At 34.9% G+C, this 12,410-nt stretch overlaps 1 protein-coding gene across 1 annotated transcript; it reads right to left on the bottom strand.

Annotated features, from left to right (window-relative positions):
• Positions 1–7,330: 7,330 nt before the first annotated feature.
• LOC142614817 (N-terminal acetyltransferase A complex catalytic subunit NAA10) lies at positions 7,331–8,320 on the bottom strand. The gene has a single exon (XM_075787452.1). The coding sequence runs from the start codon at positions 8,108–8,110 to the stop codon at positions 7,520–7,522; it is 591 nt and encodes a 196-aa protein (XP_075643567.1). The 5' UTR covers positions 8,111–8,320; the 3' UTR covers positions 7,331–7,519.
• Positions 8,321–12,410: the final 4,090 nt, after the last annotated feature.

Here is a 12,410-nt window from a genome sequence, read left to right as displayed (position 1 = left end):
TCAGGGTAGGTTGGATTCAAGCAATATTGCTTGAGTTCTACTACAAATTAAGGGAGAGAAAGGGGAGCCTTTTATTCTATCTTGCACTATTGGAAATAGAACCACAATTTGCTTGGAGTGAATTATTAGTTTTTTTTTTTTATAAGAAACAAACACACATACACATAAGGGAATAGAAAATGAGTTCTAACACAAAAACACACTACAAGAAATATATTATTAATTCACATGTAAAAGATGATATATATTTACGTTAACTCAATTAGTAAAATTTTTAATGTTAAATAAAAGATTTAGGGTCTTCTATCTAAAGTCTAAAGAGAGTAGAAGAACTATATTTTATTGTATAGCTTATTTAAACATTATATAATACCAGAACTATTACACTGTTTCCAATTTTGTTAAAAATTATATCTATTCCACTAGTATGAAGTTTCCCTAACAGTGTGAGCTCAAATTCTGAGAAAGTGGTCTCATTTGGCTTACAAGACCAAACAAAATTCTAGTCCAATATTCTTCGGCCAGTTCATTCAAACTTACAATAGATTGGTCCAATATCTAGAAAACAAGTCGCACCATGCTTGTACTTTTCTAAGAGGTAGATGGTAAAAACAAAGTCATAGGAAATGACTAAAATTACAGTTTCTTTTCATGTGAAGTGCCATAGTTAGAGAACAAAGGGTCCATGAAACTGAGTGACAAGTATTCCACCCAAATTTCCATTTTTGTTGACTGGGTTTACATCACATGATCCCAATCAATCAAGGTTTGCTATCTTCTCAAAAAAAAAAAAAAAAAAAAAAACCTAGGTTTTCTTAAAGCAATTCTCTACTTTTTGTCTGCTCTAGTTAATTAGAGATTGATTTCCATTTTCCTACTGGACTGTATCTCTCTTTCTCTATACACATGACTTCCTTGGCCCATACCAGTAAGCCAGTGAACCCACCATGTGGTGTAAAGCAAACATGTCCTGTTTAAGGACATACCATACTTTTCCCCTTCTACCTTGTAAAAGCATTAGCAAAATTGCTATTTTACCAACATACATGCCTAAAATGTGCTTTATCCGAATATGTATTGCTAAATCTTTCAGCAACGATAAACAGTTAATTCTCATTTATACTAACTATTGTAGTTGTGTATGTAACACCAAATATATTAATTTTATTAACGAATATATCCTCTTTCTCTCTCTTCAATTATGACAATTGAAAAAAAATAATAAAGAAAGAATAATGAAAGAGTAAATAAAGAATAAAAATAAAAATATTTAAATAAAATGGTAAAAGAATAGAGATTGAAATGTTGGGTGTATTGTAAAGTGGGTTGGTATAATAATCAAAATATATTTTTTTTAATGGTAAAATAGCAATTGCAGTGCAAACCCGGATGTGAATGCTCCTCTTTCTCTATACACATGCCTTCCTTGGCCCATACCAGTAAGCCAGTGAACCCACCATGTGGTGTAAAGAAAAATGTCCTGTTTAAGGACATACCATACTTTTTCACCTTCTACCTTGTAAAAGCGTTAGCAAAATTGCTATTTTACCAACATACATGCCTAAAATGAGCTTTATCCGAATATGTATTACTATATTTTTCAGCAACGATAAATAGTTAATTCTCATATATACCAACTGTGAGGACCAAAAACTCATAAAATCAACTTCCAAACGTTACTGCTGCTTTATTCATTTAAGAGTCCTCATACAATACATTTGGTAGAGAGGGTTCAACAACAAAAAGCCCCCCTTCGTAGTCTCTTGATTCCTATTTATACTATTCTCTGTTTTCATCGTAGCCTTACACCTTGCAATCTGCGGTCCTTTTCCCGTGACACTTGTCCGTCGGTAATGGAACAAGATTCCACTTTGCATCCCGCACTGTTCAGGTCATGTCCACATTAATGCGACGGATAGAGGTGATGCTTGCTAATTAATGCGGCCAGAATGGTTGTTGCCAAGCATTTAATGCAACCTTCCAAATCAGCCTAATACATCCAGATATTTGTAACATGTCCCTTATGTAGTTATCGTCCACGCCACCTCATCTTCAGGCACACCCGGAGAGACCTCATCTTTCATTCTAAATGTTGGCCTTTCTTTCTTCGGGTCCTCGGGTTCTTAGGTCCTCAGGTCCTCACACCAACTATTGTAGTCGTGTATGTAACACCAAATATATTAATTTTATTAACAAATATATCCTCTTTCTCTCCGTTCAATGATGACAATTGAAAACCAATAATAAAGAAAGAATGAAGAAAGAGTAAATAAAGAATAAAAATAAAAATATTTAAATGAAATGGTAAAAGAATAGAGATTGAGATGTTGAGTGTACTGTAAAGTAGATTGGTATAATAAACAAAATAATTTTTTTTTTATGGTAAAATAGCAATTGCAGTGCAAACCCGGATGTGAATGCTCGAGGGCACCTCACAAAGCTCATAAGTGGACAAAAGTGTATTTGTGAAATTTAATCACTTTTCTAGTGTTGGTTTCATCAACTGAGATTGTGATAAGGATGACTACTTACACGCAAAATACAGTTCTATTCTATCAATCATTCAACATTTTATTACGTTAAGCAATTGCTCTCAAAAATCAAACCTATGTTATGTGTGCACGCCTCATAAAAGAAAAACATCATTTAAGCAAAGAATGAGTGTGCAAGAGTTACAGCAAGACTAAGCTTAATAGCAGTCCAAATAGGGAGTGACCAACTACTGAAAAGTGGCCTAAGGAATACCTATCAGAGGAAGTGACCAACTCGTCCAATATCAACCTTCATTGTAAACATAATCTCCTTACCTTACTCGCATAAAGCCTAAGAGAGTTGGCCGTGGCATATCCTATCACGGCTTAAATTTTGCTTGTTTTTAGTAAATAAAAAGTCATGACATTTTTATATTGTCACTAATCAAGTAAAGAAAAAAAGAAAATGGTGTCATCGAGTGCAAGTCAAATATTTTGTCCGACTTCTACCGCCATAACTTTTGTGCACAACTCTGATGTGATCTTTTGTGATTGTACTAGTCACTTTTTGTGATCTTTTGTGATTACGGGACAATTTGCATTCCAAGAGTTGTGCCAACAAACCGTCTCTGATTGATTGAACTCCAATCCTAACACATAAAACGCTGTCCCAGATATCCACTTTCATTGTCCAAAAACAACCAAAAAAGCATTTTCCATGACCATAAGAAACCCAAGTCTTGTCCTTCTACAAATCCTTCATTACTCACAGCCCATGTATCTACCTTCAACCGCTCGTGCGGCTCCAACACTCTCCAATACTCATTTGGGTTCCCCTCAGGCTGCAATATAAGCCTAAGCTGCAACAACAGCGACATCTTCATAAGCGAAATTCCCTGCCCCATCCATAGAGACTGAAAACATAATGATCAGTCCACGTGCAATCATCCTTTCCAAAAACTCCACCAACTCTTCAACCCCAACTATGCACCCACTTTCCGAAACAAGGTCCTCTTAGAAAACTGCTCAACGCCCATATCTCCTTGCATTCTCCGGCCACGCTCCTCCCGGCCCAATGCTTTCCCAATAGCAGCACCAATTCCACCAGTTATAAGACTTTTATTGAATAAATTGAACATCATGTTCGCGATAGTGAACACTATGGCCAAGAACAAATACAAAAAGCTCGAGAACAAAAGCTAACAGATTGTACGAAATCATAAATGGAAATACATTGTGTAAAACTCCAAATACGGGCCCAAAGAAACAGAGTACCAAAAAGAAACATAGTGATTAATAAATTCAAAACTACATTATGGACCAAGTGACAATGGTCTACTCACTTATCATAGACTCAGGTAAGATTTCCTTACAAGCAACTGGGTTTGTCAATCCAATTAAAATAAATTACTATGAAGGATTTGCCCCAAGGATAACATTATATATTGATCTAAAACCATCCTGCCAAATCAGGATAATCACTTTGATATTGGTTTCTAGAACAATCCACACCAGCCCAGCCCAGCCCACCACCCCCACCATCGTCATCTTTAATTTATTGTTCAGTTCAATAATCAGGCGTGGGTGGCAACATCAAACAACCAGATATTTGCATTGCATGTTAATTAAAAAGCATACTAATTAAATAGCAAACACTAATCAAGACAGACAACTAGAGTACAACATAGCGTCTATGCCACAAACACATCAATATCAAAAATCATTGACAAAAACAAAGCTGTATATTCATTAATCAAGACCTAGTTTACCTCAGCCACCTTTATGCTCTTAATTATGGTTTAAGCTTCTAATGATAAATAATCTAGGCTTTATTATCCTCTCAACAGAGCAACACCTAAAACTTTAAAATGGAGTTCCAAACTTCTCATTTTAAATTTTACTATCAATATCAATCGCTATTTGAAAGCAATCAATAGGGTTGGCCAAATGTTTATTGATCCTACATAAATCACATGCGCGCGCGCACACACACGCACATTCATATACCATTTTAGAAACTTGTTTCTTCATATGGGATATGATTCCTCTTATTAAAAGATGTATCTAAATAAACAAACGAAAATATAGCCCAAAAACCAATATTTTGACGCCGAAATCCTCAATCTATCAACCATAAGAGGGCCAAACTATAACAAATGAAACTCTCACCAATGCACAATCGTGAATTTAAATAATACAAAAACCATCATATATTTCAAAAATTCAATTTCTTAAACTATATAGGTAATAAAGAGCATTGACAATCAATAAGCATCAACCACACTAGGGCATAGTATAGAAGTAGAAATACGACTCCAAAAGATTGAACCTTGTCAATAGAAACCAATGCAATTGACACAAAAAAAAAAAAAATCCAAGGATTGAAAATCCACATTCTATCAATCAAAACATATCCAATCTCTATCAAATGAAACCCATCCATAGACATGATTTAAAATAAAATTTTCACTCTTATGATAAATTTGTAATACACAGATATAGAGCACGCATCGTTCCATTGGCATGTATCCCTTCTCGCTAGGGAACAATAAAGTTTTAGGTAGAAATACAACTGACACAAAGTGCAAATGACATTAGAATTCCATGCCCAACACAGTAAATTTAGTTCAGCGTAGAAACAAGTAGATTCTAATTCAGCATCATTCCCCATAAAAGTCCCCCAAAAAAAAAAAAAAAACCCAAAACCTTGCTGGGGAACAGTAAATGTTAAGTAGAAATACTACTAAGCTTCTATATAGATATATGTAACCTTAGCAAAGGAGCCCAGTACAATAAACAAAAAATGCAAATAAAATTAGATATCCATGCCCATTATAGTACATTTAGCTCAATTTAGAAACTAGCTAATAACCATTAAGCACAATTCCTCACACACACAAACATAAGCACAGGCACAGGTACAAGGCAGATGAACAAGCACAGCACAGACAAAAGCACAGGCACAAGGCAGAAGCACAGGCACAGGCACAAAGCAGAAGCACAGGCACAGGTGCAAGGCAGACGCAGAGCGCAGGCGCACAACAGGCGCAAGCACACACTGGCACCTGCACACACACCCAGCTCCGCCCCCACCCCGTGCCCAAACATGCAAGCACCTAAACCTGCACCTGCCCCCACACATGCATCACACCCACACCCGCACCCGCACAAGCACAAGCACAAAAACAAAAACACAAAATTTCTCTGAGGAACTATAAAATTCAAGTAGAAATACAACCAAATATCTAGAAAGATGTAACCTTGGCAACAGAACCCAATACAATTGACACAAAAAGTAAAAAATAACATCATCCATGAGCGACATAGTTAATTTAGTTCAATGTGAAACCATTATGCATCTTTAGTTTTTACCCATAGAAACAAACCAACAAACAAGATCTAAAATCTTGCTGAGCAACAGTAAAGTTTAAGTAGAAATACTACCAAAGTTCTCAAAAGACACCTTTTTTTTTTGCTCGAAAGCTAAAAAGACTTACTTTACAAGATAACCTAATGGAATTGACATAAAAAAAAAAAATGCAAAAAACGCTACACATTCATGTCCATCATAGTAAAATTTACTTAGGTGAAGAAATTAGCAAATACCCATCAATTATTATTCCTCACCAAAGCAACCCAATAAACAAACCGAAAAGACATAACCTTGGCAATTGAACCCAATACAATTGACACAAAAAAGTGCAAACATAAATTTTTTTTTAATAGGTAAAGTGCAAACATAAGATATTCATGACTTTAGTTTAATGTATAACTAAACGGAAAAAATGCCCATACACCCCTTGAACTTTTAACTACCGGCTAAAACACCCCCTGAACTTTTTTATTGGCCAATTTGCTCTCTAAACTAAACACAGCTGCCAAATCAATACTCCTGTTAGTTTGGTGTTAAAAAACTAACAGTTCACTCATGTTAGAGACATGAGATTTAAAAATTAGCAAATTTGTACAAGAAATCCTTTCCGTAAACCTTAACTTTGTTCTTCTCATTCTCCATTCTACTCGTACCATACGTGTTCTCAAACAAACAGTCTTGAAGGTTATCAAACAAAAAAAAAAGTCTTGAAACTTAGCTACAAACCCCTTATAGTCCTCATTGTCGTTGGTAAAGAACTTCATTGCCCAAACACCATTAGCCACAAAATCAACACAACACTGGTCACAAAAAGTCTTCAACTGACCCTGACTCTAATCTTGGACCCAACTTTCAAAACCCACCAAGAATCTTCACCTTCTTGTTCTTCTTCATCATCACCATCGCCTTGTTCTTCAATCTGAAATCTGAGAGGACTTGATGAAAGAGTAAGAAGTGAGTTTATTGGAGAGGACCAATTTGATTATTGGGGTGTTTCCAGTGATATGGAGGTAGAGCTTGACTGGGTTTTTGAGATTTGGGGTTTAGGTTGAAGATGGGTATTTGAGCTTTGAAAGCTTTGAGTTAATTTTTAAATCTCACGTGTACCTGTTAGTTTTTTAGCACCAAACTATAACAGAGGTATTGATTCGTCGGCTGTGTAAAGTTTAGGGAGTAAATTGGCCAATAAAAATGTTTAGGGGGGTGTTTTGGCCAGTAGTTGAAAGTTCAGGGGGTGTATGAGCTCCCTAACTAAACAAATAGTCATTATGCATTATTCCTAAAAAAAACAACCAACAAAAAAAAAAAAAAAAAACCCAAAGAGATATAATCTTGGCAACTGAATCCAATAATATTAACACAAAAATAGTGAAAAAAAATTAGATATCAATGCTGAATTAAGTTCAATGCATAGCTAACCATTATTCCTCACTAAAACAATCACAATAAACAGGACCCAAAAAGATATAACATTGGCAACTGAATCTAATACAATTGACACAAAAAAAAAAGTGCATATAACATTAGATATCCATGCCCATCATTGTAAATTCAGCTCAATGTATAATTAAACAAATACCCATTAACCATTATTCCTCACATAATGGAACCCAACAAAATACAACAAAAATAAGAAACCCAATAGCAGTACCACTTCACCTCAGTTCACCCTGGCCTACTTCTTCCCAGTCCCTTTTGGTTCCACCCTCTCCCCTGAACAACACCCACCTCCATGCTCATGATGATGGTGATGATGATGCCCATGTCCCCCATGCCCATGCCCATGTCCATGTCCATGATACTGCTTCCCCTTCAATTGCTTCCTCATATCATAAGCATCCTCACCATCCGCATAGTACTTAGCCTCCACATCATGAATCTTATACCCCAAAGTCTCCGTGTACAAATTAAACGCAGCTCTATTACTCTTCCTCACGTGAAGCGACACGTACTCGGCTCCAAACACTTGCTCCATGGCGTTCTGAGCTGCGCTCATGAGCTTGGTCGCCAGCCCGAGCTTGCGGTGAGTGCGCAACACTGCGAGCGACGTGATGTGGCCGTGACACTCGGTGCTTTCCTCTTCCATTTTGGCTAGCACGTAGCCCACGATCTTGCCGTTGTAGTCTTCGGCCACGTAGAGAAGCTGCGGCCATGAGAGGATGTGGTAGAGATAGTACTTCATCTGGTAATTCTCCGGGAGGCAGAAGAGATTGCAGGTCTGCATGGCTAAGAGATCGTCGATTGTGGCTTTGCGTATGCACACCATTGTTGGGTTGGTCTTTGATTTGGTTGATTTTTGTGGGGGGTTTTGAATTTTGGGGTTTAGGGTTAGGTTTTTTTTTTTTGTGTGGTGGGAGTTTTTGATTTGGGGATTTTTGTGGAGAGAGAGAAGGAAGGAGAAAGAGAGTGAAATGTAAAATAAAGTAATTGGATTTTAAAATATTGGGATTTGGTTTTGGGCTTTTCACGTTAGACTGAGATGGGTTTGTGCAATTTTGTGTTACAAAACCAAATTGCATCACACCCATGTATAAGTATATACTTTTTATATTAATATTATATGAATTTAGTCCTTTTCATATTTAAAAATTTGTTGGGGGTACTCTTAATTAACCCAAAATAAAGAAAAATCATAATATCATTTTTTAAATTGGTCTAAAATAAAAGGAAAAATAAGTTTTAGCAAGGTCAATCTAGCCCAAAATTTTGAAAAATGTCCCAATTAATCTAAAATCGATCAAACCGCACTGTGATATACCACATATTACTAGAAAATTGAGGTGTGGTACGGTGAAGGTTTTGGCCGAATTGCAATGTGCAGTGATAAAAACTACATAGTGAACACTCCTAACGACAATACTCTTATGGATTTAAAAAGATATATGAGTAAAATTAATTACTTGCTTGATTTGATGTAATAAATTTGATTAACAATATTGTGTCCATCAAATAATTAATTGAACACCAAATAGCCCTTAGTTACTTAGTATAGACCAGTAGACATACTAAGTGTGCGTGAGAGCTTCACACCTTTGGACGACGTAATTTGACCCTCGAACTCATCCTTGGTGGAAACGTAGACTATTTTTCTTATCTATTGAGTCAATCAAATAAAAATGATTTTTATTTCTTGTTAATTTTCCCTTTAAAATAAATACAAAATAAGCAGCAACTCCTTCACTTTTCAAAATCCATGATTTTCCAATAAAAAAACTCTCAAACACAACATTTTTTCTATATATAAATAAAAAACTTTCTAAAGGGATGTCACGTGGCGGTGTCCACACCCTCAAATGCAATGGAGAGTCAAGTTAGATGGCGGGTTAAGTTTTTTTAAAAATAGCTAAAACCCTACAGTTGGATTTACTGGAAAATTGAGGTGTGGTGCGGTGAAGGTTTTGGCCGAATTGCATTTTGCAGTGTAGTGATAAGAACGTATCAAAACTGCACAATGAACACTCCTAACAACAATACTCTTATGGATTTAAAAAAGATATATGAGTAAAATTAACTACTTTCTTGATTTGATGTAATAAAATTAATTAATAATATTGTTTTCATCGAATAATTAATTGAACATCAAATAGCCCTTAGTTACTTAGTCGAGACCAGTAGACATACTAAGTGTGCGTGGGAGCTTCACACCTCTTGACGATGTAATTTGACCCTTGAACTCATCCTTGGTGGAACGTAGACTATTTTTCTTATCTATTGAGTCAATCAAATAAAAGTGATTTTTATTTCTTGTTTAATTTTCCCTTTAAAATAAATACAAAATAAGGGGCAACTCATTCACTTTTCAAAATCCATGATTTTCCAATAAAAAACTCTCAAACACAACATTTTTTTAATATATATATATATATATATATATATATATATATATATATATATATATAAACTTTCTAAAGGGATGTCATGTGGCGGTGTCCACACCCTCAAATGCAATGGAGAGTCAAGTTAGATGGCAGGTTAAGTTTTTTTTTAAAACAGCTAAAACCCTACGGTTGGATTGGGATTTATGGTCTGTTTGGATTGAAGGGGGAGTGAAGGGGAATATAGTAGAGTTGGTTGAAATAGATTAATTTTTGGTAATTCTACTGTACTCTACTTTACTCCCCCTCAATCCAAACAGATCATTAGTTTTCATTTCCCTTTGGTCTCCATCTCATATCAAATCTGGGGCTCTTTTTTTTATTTTTTTATCTGCTACTCATTAATTTACTCTCTCTCTCTCTCATCAGTAAGTAACATATCTAAAAATGAAAAATGAATCGTACATTTTCAACATGTGTGTAAACATACATAATGACGTGTATATATATTTCAAAGGATTGAGTGGAAGTACAACATCTTGAATTTATAAAAAAAATGGTAGAAAAAATATCTAAATTTTAGTATATAACACATGGCTAAAGCTAACCCACTTAATTTTAGAAATCAAATATTTTTTGCAGTAATGTTTTTTTTTTTGAAATTTTTTTTGCAATAACTTAAATTGAAGAAAATTGTTGTAATAGCCTGATACCAATTATTTTGCAATCTATAACAATAGAAATTTCAAAGGGACAGCTTATTGTAACAAATATATCATTACAATAACTAATATTAATTACTTTACAATTTGACACTTTGCATAAACTATTGCAATTACTCTAATGTTATTGCAACAATTTTTTTTTCGTTGTAACAAATATTTTTTGTTGTAGTGATACTTACCGGATAATTGCAAATAGAAAAAAAATTGATAAATTGTAAAGTTATAGATTGATAAATATAGTTTAATACAATAATGTTAAACTAGAAGATATAAAAGAAGACCAAAGACACAAATACAAATGGGTAGTGTTTCATAGAGAAGCTAAAATATTTTTCTCTTACTCTCCCTATATTCAAAACTTGTAAATTATTTATGTGCTTATTACGTCACAACTATTTAATTTTGTATTTTTAGTAAAGTAAGCAATACTGAAAGCGTGACCTCCCTTTCACCAAAGTTTGATTCTTTGGATCATCTAGCGATTTAAGAAAAAAAAAATTCACCACACTTATTTGGTGGTCTCTTAATAGCATCAAAAGCCTTTTTCATGCATTTGACATCCGAAATATGCACATTCTAAGTATTGAGGACTAATGCATTCTACATCAATAAACAAAAGTAAGGTTGATATGCTCGATTGTTCATCATATCGGTGAAAACTATAAGTGTTAGTCTCACTCTCACATGGCATCACACTGTTTGCATGTTAGTCACTCGGTGTCTCTATAAATACTCTCACTCTGTTATTGGTCTCACACACTCTGCACTAAGAGATACTTATACACTCTGCACTAAGAGATGCTCATTGGACAGAGAGTTAAGAAGTGAGAGACATGGCTCACCGTACCCGCCACGATCCCGTTCCGAATGAGCGTCCCGTCAACTTCTGTTTCACTTGCGGCAAAACATTCCACAGCACTCGAGGATGCTTTTATCACAACTTGGCTAAGCACAACTTCCAAACTATGGATTGTGGAACATGTGGCACAACATTCAACACCAACATTTTGGTCGAGGAGCACCATCAGCGGTTTCACGTCCATAACGCTCATACTAGTATTCGATGCCAAACCTGCGCTACATTCTCTGAAAACGGGAACCAAAACTGCAGAACCTGTGGGAAACTTCTTATTGCAAGTAAAATTCTTTTAATCTTTTTTCTTTGTTTTCTTTCTTTGTGGTTTTCTTGTTTTGTGTTTGTGATTTTTTTTTTTGAAATGTTCCAAATTTTACATAATTTTACAGGAAACTAGAGCAGGAGAAGGTGGATCCTGGAGCTACAGAAACTAGTTCAGATTATCTCAGTTTATGTTTTTTACTATCTCTTTTTTTACCATATCATATACCACTTACTGGATAATTGTATATGGAGTAAAAAAAAAAAATGATAAATTGTAAAGTTAGATTCACACTACTTGGGTGTCATTCTCTCAGTCTTTATAAATAGAGAGCAAGATGTCTCTCACACTCTGTTCTTGGTCTCACCCTAGTCTTGATTTTTTTTTCTATAACTTGCTTGACTAAGAAATACTTAGAGGGCGTTTGGATTCAGCTTATTATTTCCACGTTTTGCTGCGTTCACGTTTTGCTGTTTTTTTTCCCCCCAGCCGCACTTGTTGACTTTCCTGCGTTTCACCTTCTTTTTTTTTTTTTTTTTGCTGCAGCACACTTTTCAGGGGACAAACGACTACTATTCATGAGCAGTAGCCGTATATTTCTGACTTTTCAGACACTTTCTTCCGTGAACAGTGCATTCATGCACTGTTCACGGATCCACAAATTTCATTTTCAGTAATTTTTTATTAAAAATGGGTCACACAATACTATTCACACATTTAAAAATTATTTTGTTACAGTGTTTTCAGTTTTCAGCAATAAGTTCTATCCAAACAGACTCTTAGTGTTAATACAACAAAAATAGTATAGTTGTATTAGACATAATATCACATTTACAAATTAAAAGTCATTGCAATAGTAACTTAAAAGTGTAAATTATTACATTAATAAAAATTATTTGAATTAACTT

The sequence above is a fragment of the Castanea sativa genome, chromosome 11 (assembly GCF_040712315.1).
Source record: "Castanea sativa cultivar Marrone di Chiusa Pesio chromosome 11, ASM4071231v1".
Taxonomy (NCBI): domain Eukaryota; kingdom Viridiplantae; phylum Streptophyta; class Magnoliopsida; order Fagales; family Fagaceae; genus Castanea; species Castanea sativa.
This window is presented reverse-complemented; position numbering and strand designations above follow the sequence as displayed.